The sequence below is a fragment of the Phoenix dactylifera genome, chromosome 13 (genome assembly GCF_051530095.1).
Source record: "Phoenix dactylifera cultivar Ajwa chromosome 13, Ajwa_hap1_PhDact_Kaust_v1.1, whole genome shotgun sequence".
Taxonomy (NCBI): domain Eukaryota; kingdom Viridiplantae; phylum Streptophyta; class Magnoliopsida; order Arecales; family Arecaceae; genus Phoenix; species Phoenix dactylifera.
In genome coordinates this window covers 22,129,649-22,150,001 of record NC_143202.1, presented here as the reverse complement: position 1 = coordinate 22,150,001, position 20,353 = coordinate 22,129,649, and the positions used below count along the sequence as shown (strand labels likewise).

General features: G+C 50.7%; 2 protein-coding genes across 3 annotated transcripts; one reads left to right on the top strand and one right to left on the bottom strand.

The window, feature by feature from the left end:
• Positions 1-10,431: 10,431 nt before the first annotated feature.
• Positions 10,432-13,533, bottom strand: APC11 (anaphase-promoting complex/cyclosome 11). 2 transcript variants are annotated; one of them, XR_015972763.2, is made up of 3 exons: positions 13,352-13,533; positions 11,768-12,152; positions 10,432-11,582 (listed from the first exon to the last, which is right to left on the bottom strand). XR_015972763.2 is itself a non-coding variant. In XM_088710026.1 (2 exons), exon 2 carries the CDS (start codon positions 12,142-12,144, stop codon positions 11,881-11,883), a length of 264 nt encoding a protein of 87 aa, XP_088566152.1. In that variant the 5' UTR covers positions 12,145-12,152; positions 13,352-13,533; the 3' UTR covers positions 11,612-11,880. The 2 variants fall into 2 exon arrangements, 1 of the variants encoding a protein (XP_088566152.1); XM_088710026.1 differs by lacking the exon at positions 10,432-11,582 and having other exon boundaries at positions 11,612-12,152.
• A 1,085-nt stretch (positions 13,534-14,618) lies between these two features.
• Positions 14,619-19,962, top strand: LOC103720290 (very-long-chain 3-oxoacyl-CoA reductase 1-like). Its single transcript, XM_008809925.5, has 3 exons — positions 14,619-15,307; positions 16,197-16,266; positions 19,515-19,962. Exons 1-3 carry the CDS (start codon positions 14,664-14,666, stop codon positions 19,770-19,772), a joined length of 972 nt encoding a protein of 323 aa, XP_008808147.2. The 5' UTR covers positions 14,619-14,663; the 3' UTR covers positions 19,773-19,962.
• Positions 19,963-20,353: the final 391 nt, after the last annotated feature.

Genomic DNA, 20,353 nt, shown 5'->3' with positions numbered 1-20,353 from the left:
AAAGGCGAAAAGAGGCACCCCAGAGGAGGAGCCCGATGCCTCAACGCCGGCGCAGAAGCCCGTCACCAACGAGGAACCACGGCGCCACACGCCCTCGTTCTCCGCACCGACGCTTTAACCGGTACACCCCACTCCTGGCCCCCCGGGCCCAGATCCTCATGGAGGTCAAGGGGCGGGAGGACCTCCCGGTCCCGAGGCAGATGAAGAAGATCCCTGGGAGGAGGCCTTCTCGGGCGTACTGTGAGTACCACCGAGACCACGGCCACGATACCGAAGACTGCTTCCAGCTTCGGGACGAGATCGAGGCTCTCATTCACCGAGGGCGTCTCGGTCGATATGTAAACGACCGACGTCCCCCGGCAGGCCCGCGTCCGGTCGACCCGGCCCCTCAGGAGCCTCGGGAGCAGAATCGACCCGTTGCGGGAGTGATCCACACCATCACTGGGGGCTGCTCTCGGCCCGTGAGGAACGCAGGGGGCTCGGCGGAAGCATCAGGAGTGGCCGTCGCGAAGAGGCAGCGGGTCGGAAATGTAATCACTTTTTGTGATGAAGATGTAAAGGGGGTTCAGACTCCCCACGATGACGCCATGGTGATCTCTCTCACTATGGCGAACTATGATGTAAGGCGTGTTCTTGTGGATAGTGGAAGCTCAGCTGATATTTTGTATTACGAGGCCTTCCAAAAGATGAGCTTGTCCCGACAATGGTTGCACAAAACATCCACCCCCCTCATAGGATTCACTGGAGACGATATCTCGGCCGAAGGTGTCATTGAGCTGCCTGTGACTGCGGGCGTTGCACCCGCAGAAGCCACGGTGCGACTCGGGTTCTTGGTCGTCCGTGTCCCCTCGGCCTACAACGCTATCCTCGGACGACCCGGACTGAACGCCCTTCGCGCGGTGGTTTCTACCTACCATTTGCTCATGCGGTTCCCCACGGCGGCCGGGATTGGAGAGGTCCGAGGTGACCAACCAACCGCACGGCAGTGTTTCCTAGCAACTCTCAAAGGGAAGAAGCCCATGGAGGCCCTAAGCGTCGAGTCCCTTGACGCCAGAGACGAAGTGGCCTTGCGGCACGGGGAGCCGGCCGAGGGCGTAATCGAAGTTCCCCTCGAAGAAGGCCGCCCGGACCGCACGGTCCGGGTCGGTGCCAACCTCGACTTGGAAGCTCGGCTCCGGTTAGTGGAATTCCTCCGAGCCAATGCTGATGTGTTTGCCTGGTCGGCGGCCGATGTACCTGGGATCGACCCGGAGGTCATTTCTCATGCCCTCAACGTCGACCCGACCCACCGACCAGTAAAGCAAAAGAAGAGACACTGTGCCCCGGATCGGATCCGGGTGGTCGACCAGGAGGTAGACAAACTCTTGGAGGCAGGTTTCATAAGGGAAGTGAACTACCCCGAGTGGCTGGCAAACGTCGTACTTGTCCGGAAGGCGAGCGGGAAGTGGAGGATGTGCGTCGACTACACCGACCTGAACAAGGCGTGCCCCAAGGATAGCTTTCCGCTTCCGCGAATAGACCAACTGGTCGACGCGACTTCCGGATATCAGCTGCTGTCTTTCATGGACGCCTTCTCCGGCTACAACCAAATAATGATGGCTCCACAGGACGAGGAGAAAACGGCCTTCATAACAGACAGGCGGCTGTACTGTTACAAGGTAATGCCTTTCGGTCTGAAGAACGCTGGCGCTACTTACCAGCGCCTCGTCAATAAAATCTTCAAGGAGCAGATCGGCCGGAACATGGAGGTGTACGTGGACGATATGCTGGTAAAGAGCCGCCATGCGGATCAGCACATTGCGGATCTGGAGGAGACCTTCGCCACCTTGCGGAAGTTTCGTATGAAGCTAAACCCAGCGAAGTGCGCCTTTGGTGCTTCGGCTGGGAGGTTCCTCGGCTTCATTGTCAACCAGCGGGGGGATCGAGGCCAACCCGGACAAAATCAAGGCCATCCAAGATATGTCCCCTCCGACCAAAGTGAAGGAGGTTCAGGAGCTCGCTGGGAGGGTCGCCGCGCTCGGACGATTTGTGGCAAAATCGGCCGAACGCTGCCAACCGTTCTTCAAGGTGTTGAAGCGCCCGAAAGACTTCCTCTGGACGGCTGAATGTCAAGTGGCGTTCGACCAGCTCAAGGAGTACATGGCGTCTCCTCCCCTACTGTCCAAGCCGCAAGAGGGGGAGATACTCTATCTTTACCTGGCGGTCTCCCCAACCGCAGTCAGCGCAGTACTGGTTCGGGAAGAGGCAAAACTTCAGAAGCCCGTGTACTACACCAGCCGAGTCCTCCGGGATGCCGAGACGCGGTACACGAAGGCTGAAAAGATCGCCTTCGCGCTGCTGACTGCGACCAGGAGGCTTCGCCCCTATTTTCAGGCTCATTCTGTCACCCTTTTGACCGATCAACCACTGCGGCAGATCCTCAGCAATCCTGAGAATGCGGGACGGCTGGTGAAGTGGGCAGTAGAACTTGGTGAGTTCGACATCCGCTACCAGCCCCGGCCCGCCATCAAGGCCCAGGTGCTCGCGGACTTTCTCGCTGAGTGCACTGTGCAGGAGACGGAACCTAGGCCGCCGGAAACACCCAGCCTCGATCTCCCGATCTGGACGCTCCACATTGACGGGTCATCGAACCCTGAAGGTGGAGGGGCTGGGCTGGTCCTTACCAATCCCGATGGAGTGATAGCCGAGTATGCCTTGAGGTTTGGATTTCCAGTGACCAACAATGAGGCGGAGTACGAGGCCCTAGTCACGGGACTCAAACTCGCCAAGGAGCTCGGCATCCGGCGTCTGAAGGTCTTCACCGACTCCCAGCTGGTGGTCGGGCAGGTTCGAGGGGAGTTCGAGGCACGGAGCCCGACCATGCAGAGCTACGTCCGGAAGGTGCAAGCACTCATTCCCGACCTCGGCAGTATTGACATTCAGCAGGTCCCAAGGAGCGAAAATGCTAGGGCCGACAGGTTGTCCCGCTTGGTGGGCGCTGAGGCACACAACTTGTCAAGGGCGATATACCTGAAGACCCTAGATGCCCCGAGCATCGGCGAGGCTGAAGCGGTAATGGCAATTGATCCGGAACCATCTTGGATGGACCCGCTTGTAGCTTACCTCGCCGAAGGGATCCTCCCCGAAGATGAAGATCAAGCTCGGCGACTTGTTATGAAGTCCACCCACTACGTACTCTACGAAGGAAGGCTGTATCGGACCTCGTTCACCGCCCCCCTCTTAAGGTGCCTCCGCCCTTCGGAAGCGGCTTACGCCCTCAGCGAAGTCCACGAAGGCATCTGCGGATCGCACCTGGGGGCTAGGTCCCTGGCACATAAGATCATGAGGCAAGGCTACTATTGGCCGACCTTATTGGAAGACTCAAAGGATCACGTACGGAAATGCGACGCCTGCCAGCGCCACGCCAACATCCAGAGAGTCCCCTCTGTTCCCTTGGCGCCAATCACCGCCCCCTGGCCCTTTGCACAGTGGGGAATGGATATCCTCGGACCATTCCCCATTGCTTCGGCCCAGCGGAAATTTTTGATTGTCGCCATCGACTACTTCACCAAATGGGTGGAGGCAGAGCCACTGGCCACCATCACGGAGGCGCAAGTCCGGAAGTTCGTAAAGAAGAACATCATTGTCCGATTTGGGGTACCTCGGGTCCTCATCTCGGATAACGGTCGACAGTTTGATAACAAGCATTTCCGAGACTTCTGCGAGGAGTTCGGGATCGAACATCGGTTCACGTCCGTGTCGCATCCCCAAACCAACGGCGAGGCCGAGGTCACAAATCGGACAATCCTCCAAGGTATCAAAGCGCGGATCGGACGGACGGGGCAAGCTTGGGTCGAGGAACTCGAGAATGTCCTTTGGGCGTATCGGACCACGCATCGGACTCCTACCGGGGAGACGCCTTTCAGCCTAACCTATGGCACGGAAGCCGTTGTCCCCGTAGAGCTCGGACTTCCCTCACCTCGGGTAGCCGCACACCGACCCGAGGCCAACTCGGAGCAACTTCGAGGGAACCTGGATCTCTTGGAAGAAGCAAGGGAAATGGCGCAGGTTCGGATGGCAATGTATCAGCGGAGGGTGGCCCGATATTACAACTCCAAAGTCCGACCGAAGCTTTTCAGAATTGGAGATCTGGTGCTGAGGCGAGCTAAGGCATCTCAACCTACGGAAGGTGGGAAGCTAGCGCCGAATTGGGAAGGCCCGTATAAAGTTCGTTGGGTAAACCGACCTGGCTCCTACCAGTTGGAAGCCTTAGATGGCCGAGAAATTCCAAGGGGCTGGAATTCCGCTAACCTGCGGATGTATTACCAGTAGAACAACAAGGCCAGAAAGACAATTTGAAAAGGTGCAACACTTTTCATTTCAATAATTTCTGGTTACAATGGCGTGCTCGTGTGATTACAAGGAATTCCCAGAGGGGAATTAGGGAGTAAAGAAAGCAAAGAAGAGGTGGAGAATCCGTGGAGCTGAGGACCGAGGATCCCAAACCCTCAACCCAAAGCAGCTGCAATCCCACCGGAAGTGGGTGCTTCTAACCGGAGGCGCCATCCAGCACCTCACCAAAAAGACGAGGAGCCGCCGCAGAAGAAGCTCCCGCTGCCCCCAGGGGAACGCCGCCTCCAAAGGATATTCCCATCCTCCCCAGTGGTAGGAAAGAGAAGGAATACGAGGGGGAAGAGCATATGGAGGCGCGGTCCCGGACTGAGCGTCTGGTGCAGAGCTCGATCGGGAGGCTGAACTTCAAGGAGGGGAGATGTGATCCCGGATGAAACGCCTAGAGCGGAGTTCCGCCGGGAAGACCCTCCTTGTTGATCCCAGATGAAACGGCTAGTTGGCTGAAGTCGCAAGGGGAGCGTCTCCCCTTTCCTTCAACAGGAGTCTCTCAGTCATATGCCAAGGAGGAGGTCCGCGATCCATGGCAACCTGAACAGCTCCGGCTTGGCAAACTCCATCGTACCTGCACCTGTATTTATAGCCAAACTGCGGCCCCCTGGTCGTTCCGATGCGGGTGGCTCCAATAAATGCAGGCGCATTGAAACCGGAGCCGTTTCGGCTCCCGAGGCGTATCTCCCCGCGATTTCCTAAGCGTCATTCTCCTTAAACCGCATTCTTTGCGCAGGACAATCCGGGTGTCATGTACCCCTAGGTCCACATATCTCCGCTCGCGCCCAGGCCGTATCCTCCTCGAAGAACCCGCGTATCGCGGCCGCTCAACTAACACTCCTCGCAAGCAGCAGCTGGCGATCCGATTTCCCAGGTAACGCATTAATTAGCGTTTAATGCCCTTCTCGTGTTCCCCCAGGCAACGCTTAGAGAAAAGGAGAAACATGATCGCGGCTGGCCACGGAGAAACCCCGTCGGGCAGCGAGCGACAAGCGCACGACCAGCGAGCGGAATTTCCCGAGGCTCGGCCCTCGGATGCCTGGCTAGCCCGATGATCATCCCGGGAGCAGACTAGCCGGAAGCCCCGACCGGTCGCCTCGGCTTGCGCCAGCCTTGGCCGACCAACGAGTGGAATGTCCCGAGGCTCGGCCCTCGGATGCCTGGCTAGCCCGATGATCATCCCGGGAGCAGACTAGCCGGAAGCCCCGACCGGTCGCCTCGGCTTGCGCCAGCCTTGGCCGACCAACGAGTGGAATGTCCCGAGGCTCGGCCCTCGGATGCCTGGCTAGCCCGATGATCATCCCGGGAGCAGACTAGCCGGAAGCCCCGACCGGTCGCCTCGGCTTGCGCCAGCCTTGGCCGACCAACGAGTGGAATGTCCCGAGGCTCGGCCCTCGGATGCCAGGCTAACCCGATGATCATCCCGGGAGCAGACTAGCCTGAAGCCCCGACCGGTCGCCTCGGCTCGCGCCAGCCTTGGCCGACCAACGAGCGGAATGTCCCGAGGCTCGGCCCTCGGATGCCAGGCTAACCCGATGATCATCCCGGGAGCAGACTAGCCTGAAGCCCCGACCGGTCGCCTCGGCTCGCGCCAGCCTTGGCCGACCAACGAGCGGAATTTTCTGAGGCTTGACAACCCTCGGATGCCAGGCTAACCCGACGATCATCCCGGGAGCAGACTAGCCTGAAGCCCCGACCGGTCGCCTCGGCTTGCGCCAGCCTTGGCCGACCAACGAGCGGAATTTCCTGAGGCTTGACAACCCTCGGATGCCAGGCTAACCCGACGATCATCCCGGGAGCAGACTAGCCTGAAGCCCCGACCGGTCGCCTCGGCTTGCGCAGCCTTGGCCGACCAACGAGCGGAATTTCCTGAGGCTTGACGGCCCTCGGATGCCTGGCTAGCCCGATGATCATCCCGGGAGCAGACTAGCCGGAAGCCCCGACCGGTCGCCTCGGCTTGCGCCAGCCTTGGCCGACCAACGAGTGGAAGGTCCCGAGGCTCGGCCCTCGGATGCCAGGCTAACCCGATGACCATCCCGGGAGCAGACTAGCCTGAAGCCCCGACCAGTTGCCTCGGCATGCGCCAGCCTTGGTCGACCAACGAGTGGAATTTCCTGAGGCCTAACCCTCGGATGCCTGGCTTGGCGCCGGAAGAATTTCCTGAGGCCTAACCCTCGGATGCCTGGCTTGGCGCCGGAAGAATTTCCTGAGGCCTAACCCTCGGATGCCTGGCTTAGCGCCGGAAGAATTTCCTGAGGCCTAACCCTCGGATGCCTGGCTTAGCGCCGGAAGAGTTTCCCGAGGCCTAACCCTCGGATGCCTGGCTTAGCGCCGGAAGAATTTCCCGAGGCCTAACCCTCGGATGCCTGGCTTAGCGCCAGAAGAATTTTCCGAGGCCCAACCCTCGGATGCCTGGCTTAGCGCCGGAAGAGTTTCCTGAGGCCTAACCCTCGGATGCCTGGCCTAGCGCCGGAAGAATTTCCTGAGGCCTAACCCTCGGATGCCTGGCCTAGCGCCGGAAGAATTTCGGGAGCCAGGAGTCAGCAAGACGCTACCGAGAGTTAAAAGAAAAAGAAGGACGAAGGCGAGATGAAGAAACATTCAACTTGCATTAATTTTCATTGTTTCAGGGCCGAGGCCCATACAATTTGGCAAAACCCCGGTATACAAAAAAAAAGAGAAAACAACGAAAGGTACAAGAGGTCAGCTTGGAGGAACTCCCGGGTCGGGAACGTCGGGCTCGTCCGCAGGAGGTAGGGAAGCAGCAGGAGAACCAGCAGGCAATGGCGCCGGAAAGGGGTCGAGAAGGGAAATCTCGCTCAGGTCAACTTCGGGGTACTTAGCCGACACCCTTGCCAGGCCCTCCTCGAAGCCTAAGATAAAGGCTTCGGCCCCCGCGTCCGACGCGTCACGGACAAACTCGTCGGACTGACGATAGGTCTGTACTGCCTCCGACATATCATGAGCGAACTCGGCGGACTGGCGATAAGCCTCTACCGCCTGACGCCCGATTTCCGCACTCCTCTCGGCCAGCGACGCCTCTGCCCGCTCCATAATCTGGGCTTTCGCCTCCAAGACCTTCGCCACAATCCGGCCTTCCGCCTCGGTGGAGACCCTCAGCAGCTCAGCCCGAGCCTCCTTGTGCTTCGCTTCGGCAGCAATGCGAGCAGCCTCAGCCTCCGTCAGGCGCGAATGAAGCTCCTGATCGCTCGCACGGGACTTCTCCAAGGCCGACTCCAATTCGCCCAGCTTAGCTTCAAGAGACCGGATTCGGTTGCGGGCGTTGTCGGCTGACCGCTGGGCCTTCTCCCACCTCTCCCGGTAGTCGGCAGCCTTCCGGGACTGCTTCTCGGCCCGCTCATCCGCCTTCTTGACCTCGCCCTCGAGACCCGAGGCAACCTTGAGCTGCTCCTGAGCCTCCAACAGTTGCTTCTCGAGGGCAGCAAAGCCGAGTGCCCGCTCTTCGGCCTCCCGGAGCCTCGCCTCGAAGTCTCCGGTCGTCCTGCCTGCCACAGCCTGGCCTCCCTTTTCCACTGCTTTCAGCCGGTCCTCGGCCTTCGCCAGAAGCCCCGCCTGTTCCTTGTAGCACTCCTCCAGACGGATCATGTACTGGGCGAGCTAAGAAATAGGAAAAATAAGGGAGTCAGGCGGAGAACAACAGAGCCAATAAATGGTGAAAAGCGGCCAGAAGAACACTCACCGACATGAGACAGACACAGCTGGCAGCCCCAACGTCAGAGACCTCCAACTCCCGGACCCGCCGACGGTCCTTCTCCAGCAGCACTGTTTCGATGAGATTTCGGGCGCCATCGGTAGTAAAGGCAGACCCCGATTTCTCCCCAGAGCCGGACGGTGGTTCTGCAGCCTTACCCCTATCCATCGCCTGGGGAAGAGTCCGGCCGATCGCACTCGGGGCGGGGGTCACCCCAGGAATTGATAGGGTCCCGCTCGGTCGGGGCCTCGGCGCGTCCCTCCTCGAGTCATCAGGAGCCGACCGAGTCGAAGGCCGGGTCGGGGACCGATCACGTCCGACCCGTCCGTCTCGGGCAGGCTCGGATGATACCTCCGGAGTAGCGGCAATCTTACCACCGGAGGGCTGATACAGCGTCAGCTGCCGGTCCGTGCCCACGACGTCTCCCTGATCGGTGGGCCCGGACTCGTCGGTCGGCGTCGGAGGCACCTCCTTACGGGACTTCTTCGCCGGTTGGGCCCCGCTCGGAAGAGCTCGTTTCCTCCTCTGGGCTGCTTCCAGCAGGGACGCCCTACCAACAGCCTTTGTCTTCACCGACCGCATGACGTCGTCGATCTCTGCAAAAAGGACGGGATAGTCGGAGACGGAGAAACCAAAGGAAAGAACGGGACGAAAGAAGGGAAAAAGTCAAGAAAGAATCGGTGGCGGACTCACGGTCGGTGGGGACCGAGCTCAGACCGACATTCACCAAAGTATCCTCGGAAATAAGGCGGGCCACCGGGAGGAGCTGGCCCTCGGCAACCAACCCCTTCAAGGCGGCCAAGCCATCGGACTCCTCCCTTGACAGTCTCGATAGGCCGATCGGAGACTTCATCGGGGTCTCCCAGGTCGCCCTGATTTCCCAAGAGGGATCTGCATCAACAAAAAAGAAGCGCTCCTTCCATTTGTGAATGGAGGTAGGAGCCTCCTTGACAAGGCCGCATCCTCGCCGCGCTGCGAAGCACCACCACCCTTTGTCCTGGGGGTGGCCGCTCAGGCTGTAGAACTCCCAAAAAACATTCAGGGTGGCGGGGATCTCGTGCATACGGCAGAGAACCTGGAAGACCGTCAGGGCCCGCCACGAGTTCGACACCAGTTGCGTCGGTGCCACTCTTAAACCCCGTAGCACCTGCATGACCAAGTCCGAAGGGGGAAAGCGGAACCCGGCCTGGAGAATGCCCTCATTGATGGCGATCTTCCCTGGAGGAGGATGGGACATCCTCTCCTCAGGCCCCGGGAGCGTGGCGTTGCAGGCCTCGGGAAGGTGGTACCGAGCCACGAGTCTGTCTAAGTCTGTGGCGACCAGCTCCGACTTAATTTGGTCTGCTCTCACTTCGCCCATTCCTAATGGCCAATAAACCTACGGTCAGGACGGGGACAGGAAGGGGGGAAAGACCGGAGCGACTGGAGTACACTAGTATAAGAGGGGAAAGTATGGAGAGCCCTAAGTAGAAGAATGGGGAAAACTCACCGGAAAAGAGGTAAGAACGGCTCCGAGAGCGCCAAAGGAGAAACAAGTGAACAGTCCGACGGCAGCAACAGCAGCGCAAAGGGGAAACTTGAAAATATCTGTAAAGAAGAAGACGGACGGGGAAAGGCCCCCGATTAAATAGGCGGAAAGGCAAGTGACGCCTCGATGATGCCAGAGGACGCCTGGCTGCCGAAGGGTCGCTCGCGCCCCAAAGGCGAATCGACACCATTAAGGAAGGATGTCCGCCGAAATCCTCAGACTGCCAGGTCAGCAATAACTGCCATACGCCATAAAAAGGGCGGGGAGCTCGAAGCGCGCGCGCCTCTCCGAGGAACGGCGGCAATCCCGAAACATCACTCCCTTCACCTGTTCCCCTTCTGGTTCCAGGCTCGGAAGTGGGGGGCTACTGTTACGGGGGAAATAAGCCGCCATGCCCCACGTGACCGGCACGCGCGCCCAGGAAGACTACGGCTGCCCTTTGATCCAGCAATCCGACCCCGAGTCGGATATCCTCGGCTCCGCAGCCCGACCCCGAGTCGGCTGCCCTTTGATCCAGCGCTCCGACCCCGAGTCGGACGTCCTCGGCTCCGCAGCCCGACCCCGAGTCGGCTGCCCTTTGATCCAGCGCTCCGACCCCGAGTCGGACGTCCTCGGCTCCGCAGCCCGACCCCGAGTCGGCTGCCCTTTGATCCAGCAATCCGACCCCGAGTCGGATATCCTCGGCTCCGCAGCCCGACCCCGAGTCGGCTGCCCTTTGATCCAGCAATCCGACCCCGAGTCGGATATCCTCGGCTCCGCAGCCCGACCCCGAGTCGGCTGCCCCTTGATCCAGCGCTCCGACCCCGAGTCGGAGATCTCTTGATAACGACAGGCTATTCCCCAGAGGCACGCCGCGGCCTCCTGCTCCACTACTCCCTGCAACGGCTGTATCCGATGCTGCTCCACGATCTCCTGCATCAGCCGTACAAAGCGGAGCCCCACTATGCCCTGACGTGGCCGTACCCGGTGCTGCTCCACGACGCCCTGTAACGGCCATGTCAGTGGCCACACCATCGTGCCCCACGATAACGAACCCCCCTGAGAGACCCCCCAGCCAGGTATATATGCGGCTGGGGGGAGAAAGGGGGGGGGTGAGCAATATCTCCCAGAGCACTCTCTTACTTGCGATTATCACCTCTCCTCCTCCTCCAATCTCCTCTGACTTGACCGTCGGAGGGCCATCACCACCCTGGTGGTGGTGCAAGGCTTGTTTGCAGGTTTCTTGGCGGAAGGTGGAGCGCAACCAACACCAACCAAGACAACTCAAACGGAACCCCGTTCACACCGCAGTGCCAATCGTTCTCGGTTTGGACCACCAGCAACAATTACATTGCAAAATGTATTAAAAGAGAATTTTAGAATCACATTGATTTTACTAAAATGAGATCACTTTCTTCACCTAATCAATGAAAAAGTCCAGGTTCAATGTTTGAACACTAATTGGCAGGTTTAAACATTCCCCGTTGATAAAGGTGGCAGCTTTGAGCTCATGCCCTCCGGCCCGACCGACCTTTAAGTTTGCTTCAAAGGAACCATTGCCTGAAAGGTGAAATTAGGCTTGATACAAGTGTATTCAAATCATAACATCAGAGATAAAAGATGTATTGTCAAATTTTGCAGCTGCAATCCAAGAGTAATCCTAAAAAGAATAAAGCTTTTCTTCCTGTATTAAGATATCAATTCGAGTAATAAAACTTTGCAGTTGCCTGTACACCAGTAGTGCCAGCTCTGTTTTAAAAAGCTAATGCACCCAGGCTTCGTAGGAGAAAACAGCCCTACTAATAATCTGCAGAAATCCAGGTTGCAACAGAACTCATAATGAACTATTTCGAATATTAGGTGCATCGATCAACCAACTGCATGACCTACATTCTCAAAGGAGAATCCAATACCGTGTGCAAACACACATTTTTTTTCTTGTTCCAGCACCTGGTACACAGGATATCAAGTTGTCTGAAGAACCTGAATAAATTGCACAAAGAACAACAAACGAATGCATAAAAGGCATACCGGCGCAGTAATTGCAATTTTTTCAAAAAAGTATGCAATCTATGCATAAACTATTGTCACGCCGAAGCATTAACATGATCAAAATTGGCAGACAAAGGAACACTTCATTTCAGTAGCTTTGATGTTCTCCAACTTACATGAAATAGAGAAGGGAAGTCTCCAACTTTCATCTAACAGAAAATACTCTATTTTCCAGCACATTAATGGACCGTAAACAACAAGCTGCTTCCAGGAACTCACTCATCAATTCTCATGCTTTAAATTGCCACTCTCTGCGACACATGGGGCAATGTGGCTGGGATGTCTGTGAGTTCTGTGAATTCACCCACTTCAGTATGCAGTGAAGATGGAAAGAATGGTTACATGCACCCCAAACCAATGGGCAGTCATCACCAGGGAATTTACAATCAGGGCAGCAGCCATCGAATGCCATTCTACATATCCCGCATGCTTCATCTTGAGCATCCCATGTCCAAGAAGCCACGGCATGCCAATTAAGTATTTTGACCTTCATAATGCCACCTGAAGAAAAGATTGCTATTACTAATTTAGGTTTCAGATAAATTTTTAAAGGCCCTTAAAAAGTTTAAGCAAGCGAGTTCCTCTTTTTTTTTTCAACTATTCCTTTGGATAGGTACGTGGAAAATTTCAAAGTTGAGATACTAATATGAACATAAAATCCCAGGAAGCAACAATGGCTAATAATCTTAGTGAAAAATCTTGCATGTTTTAATGAAAAGTCTAAGTGTATACAAAATAAATGGTCCTAGAAAACCAGACAATAGTAACATTAAACCATGGATATAATGCAAAGAGTCGGTTATAAACACCAATGTCGAAGAGGATCGACCAACTTGTTAACATCCCAAATATCAGGATTAACAAGTGAAGAATGTCTCCTAGGAGGTTCCACCCTACCATCCCACAACAATATTAATCAAATAGCCTATCACCATAAACTAAACTATGAAAAAGTATTGGATTTTGTTTTCAAAATTCTGAAAAGAGTATTGGCATCAAATTCATGTATATTCTTCCATCCTATCAACCAAACATCAAAATGGATGTCTTTGTTGTGATCCCTTCCAGCCAAAACCAGTGTTGGAAGGCTATGATGTCAAAGGGAACTCCTATTAAAGTTGGTCAAAACCTTAAAGAAGTCCATTCAAATGAGAAAGAATAAAATGTTAACAATCTCTTACAGTTTTCCCAGATTTGAATCTTGCTAGAGTAAACCACAAAGTCAGTCTGACAATGCTTCAAGTTTCCCCCAACCCATCACCCCCTTCCTCCCTGAATTCCTCCCTACTTACCAATAGAAGAAGAAAACCCCTCCCCCTCACCCCTCATGCGCTCAACGGCGATCCCAAGCCCGACAAAGTCTCCTCCTCCTCCCCCTCCGCCACCGCTGACCCACCTTTGAGAACCGGCTGGCCCGGTTCCGGCTCAAGTACGGGATCGGCAATGCGAAGAAGACGGAGCAGCGGCGGTCCAGGAAGTCCAGCGGCGGCAAGAAGAAGGCGATGCTGCCACCGGTGCCGCTCAAGAAGGAGGTGGTGGCGAGGGTGCTGGCGGTGGAGGTGGGAGGCTGGCCGGGATGGGGCAATCCCGGTAATGGAACCGAAATCGGCGATTAGGCATCACGGTGATGGAGCAGCAGACAAAGACAATGGGCCCAAACGAGAACGAATATGAAAGAGGGGGGAGAGAGATCATGGAACCTCAATGGAACCGCAGTCGGTTGACGATAGGACGCCCCCCGTCGACTTGCTTGGTCCGACGACCGGCGACCGGCGATGAGGTACGAGCTTCAGGGGTCGGAGAGGCGATGGAGCCGGAGAGACGAGAAGTCCAGAACCCGAGCGGAGAACCGATGTTTTTGATTAGGGGTCGGGAAAAAACCCAGCGAACCCAGCGACCATGATTTCTACCAGACCCCGGGCAAGATATCAGGCCGTCTCCGAGCCTGAACCCGGACTCGGTTTAGTCAGACCAAGGCTCAAGCCTGAGCCGGGCCACTAACTATCCAAGCCCGGTCCGAAATTTTAAGGCCCAAAATCGACCCAACCCTTCCAGCCTGTGAACAAATATTTTGGGATCCCACCAACTTTAGTTTGAAATTAGTTTCGAGTTTGTATTTTTGATCACGATTCAAGTTTAATTCTAAATCAGGCCGAGCATATCTGACCAGCTTGATAACAATAGTAAATCAAGTTGAAATCGATGCGAGATTGAATGAAGCTTGGTTCAAGGTTGAACAAGAGCATAATTCTTGATTTCAAATTTGGTTTTAACGTTTTGTGTTTGGATCTAAATTAACATTTAATTGATCAAAAAATAAAAGAAATATTTAGTTTAAAGCCTCTCCTGGAGATGTTGATGGAGGTACGAAGCTAGCATCTAAATGCAGAAAATTTTGTTATGTCTATCGAGCCTCATGGCATCATAGTACTGTTAGAAACTCAGAAAAAATTGGAGGCTTCCCAGCTAGATTAATTCCAACGACTTTCTTGCTTTTTTTTTTTTTTTTTATGTGTGCAGATTGACACTTTGTCTTCCACCATAGCAGATCGACAAATGCCCTTCTTGTTTCTCTATCACCACCATACTAGGTTTCTGCGGCAAGAATAACCAAACATGCTCCTAGTGCATGCCATGCAACACGATATAATTGTCCCAAGAATATAAATTCGGCAATAGACTAATTTTTTTCCCTCCTTCAACTTTATACAAATTTTTCAACAATATTCTGAATGTATGTCTAAAAATGCAATGGATCCATACCCCCTAATAAATAGAAAAAAATAGATATATAAATAAATAATACCAAATTAATAGAGAAATATACAAAATTTTCCTGCCAAAATCAGTCTTAAATTTTAATTATTAATTTCAGCTCAGCTACTTCAACCATCCAGACCCACCCCACGTCCAGCTGTCCCCACCCTACATCGGTCCTTTCTGCTTTATAAACCGCCCACAGCCCATTTCACTTCAGAGAGTTAAGACTTCAGATCCGAAACCCAGAGAGAAATGGAGCTTTGCGCTTGCCTCGAAAGCCTACGGTCCCAGCCGCCTTGGATTCTCCTCCTCGCCTCCCTCGGCCTCCTCTCCGCCCTCAGGCTCTCGTTCGCCGCCCTCTCCTGGCTCTACGTCTCCTGCCTCCGCCCTGTCAAGGACCTCCGCGCCTGCTACGGCTCCTGGGCCGTCGTCACCGGCTCCACCGACGGCATCGGCAAGGCCTTCGCCTTCCAGCTCGCCCGCCGCGGCCTCCACCTCGTCCTCGTTGGACGCAACCCCGACAAGCTCCGCGACGTCTCCGATGCCATCCGAGCGAAGCACGGCGGCTGCCGGATCGAAACCGTGGTGATTGACTTCGCCGGAGACCAGGTCGAAGGCGTCCGCCACCTCCGGGAGGCCATCGAGGGGCTCGACGTCGGCGTGCTGGTGAACAACGCTGGCGTGTCGTACCCCTACGCGAGGTTCTTTCATGAGGTGGATGAGGAGTTGATGAGGAATTTGATCAAGGTGAATGTCGAGGGGGTGACCAGGGTCACCCAAGCGGTGCTGCCGGGGATGCTCGAGAGGAAGCGGGGAGCCATCGTGAACATCGGGTCGGGAGCTGCCATTGTTATTCCCTCCGATCCGCTCTATGCTGTCTATGCCGCCACCAAAGCGTAAGTTTTGCACGGTTTTTTTTGTTGTAATTTCGATGATAGTGTTTTTTTGTTTTAGTTGTTAGATTTGAATTTGTTATGAAAGATTTTGTCGGAAAGTTTTGTTGGCTTAGTTTGGTGTGAGAAATGGATGATTCGAAGGAAGCAAAATGAGGATCATTAAAAAAAAAAAACTTTTTCTAGAAAAAGTCATTAGAAGTCTGTATATTGGTAATATATAGTGATCCTTATTTAACAAGCAAGTCTGTTTTTTTTGTTATTAAATTTTTATGTTTTAGTTGTTAGATTTGAATTTGTGATGGAAGATTTTGTTAGTTGGCTTAGCTGTAGTTTGGTGTTACAAATGGATGATATAAGGGTTAATTGGTTAGCAGATATGAGTAAGTAATGGAAAAAAAATTCAAATCAATTTGGAGTCCGTATGCAAGGTGATCTCTATATAAAAAGAGAACCATATTGTTAGAAAGCCTTAATTTAAGGGTCATCAATTTGGTGTGATCCTTAAAGTCCTGGCCTCTTGTGGTGTTTTAATTTAGAGTCTGTACAGGAAAAACTTATTTCACTTCCTTATACGAGTTCATACGTTCGTTGTGTTTCCGGTTCTGGAGGATTGGATTATATAATTGTTTGTTCAATGAAAATTTTTTATCACGCAAAGAAATCCTTAAAAAAAAAACTAGCTTTCCAATTCGCATCCATTAATCAAGATAGATACAGATGATTTAGTTCATATAAGCTATTGCTTGAACAAGATCTTTCATCATCATTTTGCCTTCCTTCTTTTAAGGGTTTGGTTGGTAGCATGTGCTATGTGGTATTGAGTGATGAGGGATGCGTTTCTGTTCTTTTCTCTGGTTGTTCTTAACAAGGTATTTTTGTTTGTTATCAGGTATGTTGACCAATTCTCAAGATGCCTCTATGTTGAGTACAAGAACAAGGGGATAGATGTGCAATGCCAGGTAACTTTTTCTTTGTTTTTTCTCATGCATCCTTGACAAGTACATCTATACTCAGATGGGATGAGGTTTTCTTATGTGTCTCTTGACTGATGTTTAGTCTGCTATTTTACTTTCTTTCTCGCTCTGTTAGTTATCCTTTAGATAGGTATGAATCATGTGGGATTGTCTAGAAGTGAAGGGCGCCATCTAATTGTTTAACATAAGCTAATTTCTCCTTTCGGTGTTCTCTATTTTATCCTTGTAAAACTTCATGCTTAAATGGCATGAGGTTTTGCTTGTACAGATCTTGAGCTTTATTCTGCTATTTTGCTTTCTTTCTGACTATGTCAGTTATCCTTGAGATACGGCACAATATTGTCTAGAAGAAAAGAGCACCATGTAAATGGCTAGCATAAGTTTTTTCTCCTTTTGGTGTTCTTCATTTTAGGCTTATAAAACTTTATACAGGATGGCATGAGCTCTTCTTATTCAACTCTCGACTGAGCTTTATTCTTTGTTTTACTTTCTTTCTGGATCTGTTGGTTATCCTTGAAATAGGTATGAAGCATGCAAGATTGACTACTAGTAAAACATACTATCTAAATGGTTCACATAAGTTATTTGTTCCTTTTGGTGCTACGTTTGGCCTTATTATACTTCATTATCTCATACTCAGATAGCATGAGGTTCTCTTATATGGCTTTTGGCTGTGCTTTGTACTGCTATTTTACTTTCTCTCTGGTACTGTCAGCTATCCTTAGCATATAGTTATTATATTCTTCTAATTTTGTTTCTATTCATTGCTTTCCTATTAGTTGCCTTTGTCAGATACATAAAATAAAAGACCCAAACTTGTCTTTTCCTATCAACTACATTTATTCTTCTTTTATTTTGCTCTTCTTTTTAATCCATCAAAATGTGGTGTATATGGCATGACTAAGCAAGCATTTTCAATGATTTTTTTTTTCTATTGATTTCTTCGTTTCCCCCCTCTTTTAGTAATGGGTTGATTCATACTGACACAAAGACTTGAGAAGTAAAATAAAGAGGGTGGTTAAATAGCAAGGCCATGTATCTGACTTTTGATATAGGTTACACTTAATAGAAAATCGCAATGGAAGCCTATAACCTGTTAGTATTGGGTAGGAAAAAATGGAGATGTCAATAAAATCAGGTGCAAAAAGAGTGGAGATAATATGATCTTGGTTAAGAGAGTAATAATAAAGTTATTACAGAAACTTCTTTAATGAGAACTTTACTAGAGTAGTAGACTAACAACCAGAATTAGAAATAATGGATGTGCATTGTTGTCTACTTTTGATAATTGAAGATAATTAAAAAGAATGCGAAGGATAAGATAATGTGTTCATTGGATGCAAACCAACAAGCCTTGCTTTGTCTATATAGGTTTTCCTTCAAGGACCAAAGTATAGTCCATCTAAGTTCAAGACAACATTACAACCAGCTCTTAACTTGATGTTATCCTTATAATTTACTGTCACTTCCTTTCATAGGCATCTCTGGACAAGATAGAGCATTGTTGTGGAACAATATATTGTCACTTGGCCAGCAAGAATTCAAACCTAATAGATTAGTTGCCTCATCTTATATAACCAGGGAGCAAACCTCTTCAAGGCTTTTCTAAGCTTGAAAGGAGTCTAGACGAGACAGAAGAAGGCCGGGCATTCTGTGGGAACCACATTCATCTTTGTAAGCACAAGCCGCTAGTCAAAAAGTAAATTTAATAACGGAACAATGGATGTCAAACTTTTAGAAATAGACAGTCATTCAAGAATCTGGTTGATCAGCTTGGTAGCTTATATGATGTCTACAATGCTAAATGTGCCATATAATTGCAGAAAATATTATCAGCTTTCCACAACACCCCCCCCCCCCCCCCCCCCCCCCCCCTCCCTCCCCTCCCCTCCCTCCTTTCTCCTCCTCAACTTGATCAGGAAGTCATTTAAAAGCCTGGACAGCAGTCATCTTTAAAGATTAATTCCTGGTTTTTATTTAAAACAATGGAAATAAGCAAATTGCAAACAATGAGATTATAGCTGTGATGTCAAGGCAGGCAGCGGCAAATATATATTGTTTTTTTAGAAGATTTATGGTCTTTAAGTTATACCTGAAGTGAAAGGAAGTCTGAAAGTAAGTCTGGTACAAATAATTAGAATGTTTTGCAGTGAAAGACCGAGGATATTCATTAGTGTATAAAGCACTACTGTCATTATAGCTGACAGCTTCCTTGTACTTCCTTATAAAAAACCTTCTTGATATATATATATATATATATATATATATATATATATATTACACACACACACACACACACACACATATATATATATGTTCGATATAAAAAGATATCCATGGTGTATCTTTCATGACTTCCTGAATATCAAAGTAGGTAATCATCTTAGTAAACTCGATTCCCCTTAAAGATCCCGTGGCCACAACAGCTTTATATGCGTATCAAATTTTGGCTCTACTTTAGAAACAGTTGTTATTGATATTGTTGATAATACCCTTTAGTAGTGGTTGTTTATGCAACTTTGAAGTGGAAGCTGTTCAACATATCAACTAAAGATCGCATGGCTGTATAATTACAACATAGAAACTACTCAGGATGACAGGATTTACCACTCTACTTGCTTTTTTGTTAGTAAGCATAAGATCGGACATGTTTTCTGCCTGGAAGTTCTGACACACATCAGCCATAGACTGTTATATGATTTAAAATGTGGTGCTTTCAGTCATATATAACTTTGAAATGTCTTATTTGTTTTAAGTGATGACATTGGTAAATCACTGAGTAGATAACATGCCTATATGTTATTCTGAAAAATTAAAGAAAAATTTTTGATAGCAATGAACTGGAATCAGTTCCAAGCAAAAGCTTTGCAGAAATGAGAGGAACTAAATGCCAGTAGAATGATGTTCTGGAAATTTCTCTTACAGGTCAACTTGCCTCTGGTACCTATGTATCAGAACGCATGCATATACTATTTCCAGAAATTATAACTGTTATTTTGCAGCAACATTCATTGACATTGTATTTCTTGTGGTGTCTTCCTACGATGTCCTTGGGCTTTAGTGCTGTTGTTAGGTCTAACGTCGGTGTCAAAGTAAGAAATGTAAACCGCAAACATCAACAAATTATATAGGCAGCATGCGAGTCCTCTTCTGTCAAACAAATCCACTTCAGCAAGTCATCTATCTGGAATTGTGATACTTGTGTTTGACCACATATGGCTTTTCGTGCACAGGTACCCTTGTACGTGGCGACAAAGATGGCATCTATCAAGAGATCTTCCTTCTTCGTGCCATCAGCAGACGCTTACGCTCGTGCTGCCTTACGGTGGATCGGCTACAAACCAAGATGTACACCCTACTGGCCGCATTCCCTTCTATGGTGTCTACTTTCCATGCTGCCAGAGGCTGCCATCGACAATTGGCGCCTGCACTTCTGCCTTGGCATCCGCAGGAGGGGGCAGCTCAAAGATGCCAAAAAGAAAGAACAATAGTGTCTGATGCTTGCATCTTGATGATATCTAGCTGCAAAATATGTTTTATACTTCAGTTATCTGTTTGCTTTATCCGATGTTTCCATTATCAGGAATAACTACTGATGGTTCCTCTTGTTCTTAGTAGTTGTAATTTGGGAAATTGATTGTATACTTGGATGAAAAGTTCAACTAGTTCTCTGTTTGACCAGTGATGCATTTTTTGGGTTGTGTTGCTCATTAAGTTGTAGAGACTTGAAGAAAAGTCACTCTCCTGAGGTCTTATAAATACAATTAGATCTGGTCACTTGGGAGGCCGAGTAGGTGAGTCAGTCGTTGCCCCTTGATGCAGAAATAATGCTACTGGTTGTACATGGTTATCTGAAAGGGAATTGCAACCACCGATTGCATCTTGTCAATTTCCACAATAGTTGAACTGGTCTGTGGGGTGAAGTCTCTTCAAATGATGGTACAACAGCTGAATTTGTCAAGCTAGTTGCTTGTAGATTAGGAGTGTAAATGAACTGAATAGCTAATGAGCTGCTTGAGCTTGAGTGCTTGGCTTAGCTCGATTTTTATCGAGCACGAGTAGTAAAACATTC